The sequence below is a fragment of the Morus notabilis genome, unplaced genomic scaffold (assembly GCF_000414095.1).
Source record: "Morus notabilis unplaced genomic scaffold, ASM41409v2 Scaffold9019, whole genome shotgun sequence".
Classification (NCBI taxonomy): domain Eukaryota; kingdom Viridiplantae; phylum Streptophyta; class Magnoliopsida; order Rosales; family Moraceae; genus Morus; species Morus notabilis.
Window position 1 is genome coordinate 1 of NW_010359871.1, and position 1,344 is coordinate 1,344.

Sequence of the window (1,344 nt, forward strand, 5' to 3'; positions counted from 1 at the left end):
TGTGTGAATTTCTTGAAATTCTAGAAGTTATATATATATATATATATATTTATTTAGAGTATAGATGACTTGATTATGCAATTTTCTGCAAATACTGTCGTCAGAGCTTAGTGTTCTGTTTGAGTCCTTTGGCGAAATGAGAAAGAAAGAATCAGGAATTAGTGGAATTTGAATAGAAGATATCAATAATATCAGATGAAGAGTGAAGGCGTGTTTTTTATGCAGATGGTTAGAAAAATATTGTATAACATTCTAGATCTTATACTTCATTTTTCCTTTAAAATGAAATTTTTTTTTCTTTTTGAGGATTTTAGATATCAGGGTATAAATTTGTGTACAGTTCATATTACGTGATTATTATGCAACTTCAAAGATTTCCATTTGCAATGCATTCTGATTGTAAAGGTGATTTTATTAATGTTGATTAACCAGTTAAATCCGCACACTTATGTGTACTTTGTAAGTGCCTTCTTTTTTGTAGGATGCTATAAAAACTGCTCTTCTGCTTGGGGCCATAGACCGTGAAATTGGAGGGATCGCCATCTCTGGAAGACGAGGCACGGCCAAGACTGTTATGGCGCGTGGGCTACATGCGATTTTGCCGCCCATTGAAGTAGTTGTTGGTTCTATGTCAAATGCAGATCCGGCTTGCCCTGAAGAGTAAGGATACTGTGTAATAGAAGTTCATTTAGCTGAAACAGTTGTTTGCAACAGATGGAAGAAAAAATATAGTATGATAATTATCTTTTCCAAGATAGTTATGGCTTTGATTGTAATTTTCAAGGTGGGAAGACGGTCTAGCTGAGCGCCTGGAATATGATTCTGATGGCAATATTAAGACTCAAATTGTCAGGTCTCCTTTTGTCCAGGTATTTATTTATTTATTTATGTTAGGTGAGCCTTGTATTCGGGGTTATTTACTTGTTTAACCTACTTTCTCGTATCCAGATCCCACTTGGAGTCACAGAGGACAGACTTCTTGGATCTGTTGATGTTGAGGAGTCTGTGAAAACAGGGACGACTGTTTTCCAGCCAGGCCTTCTGGCTGAAGCTCATAGAGGTGTTCTATATGTCGATGAAATCAATCTCTTGGACGAGGGTATTAGTAATTTGCTTCTTAATGTGTTAACTGAAGGAGTTAATACTGTGGAAAGAGAGGGAATCAGCTTTAGACACCCATGTAAGCCACTCTTGATTGCTACTTATAATCCGGAAGAGGGAGCTGTCCGTGAACACCTACTAGATCGGATTGCAATCAATTTGAGGTACACACATTATATTTAGCATAAAAGGAATATGTTCCTTCCTTTTTATCTACTTTGACTTTCTAGCAAAGACGCTCTT

General features: G+C 36.6%; 1 protein-coding gene across 1 annotated transcript; it reads left to right on the top strand.

Moving 5' to 3' along the window:
• Positions 1-481: 481 nt before the first annotated feature.
• On the top strand, positions 482-1,265 carry LOC112091061 (magnesium-chelatase subunit ChlD, chloroplastic-like; the record flags this gene model as incomplete). Its single annotated transcript, XM_024163801.1, has 3 exons — positions 482-660; positions 785-869; positions 949-1,265. Coding segments are annotated over 3 exons (581 nt in total), but the record flags the coding sequence as incomplete, so codon positions are not given.
• Between the last annotated feature and the right edge of the window lie 79 nt (positions 1,266-1,344).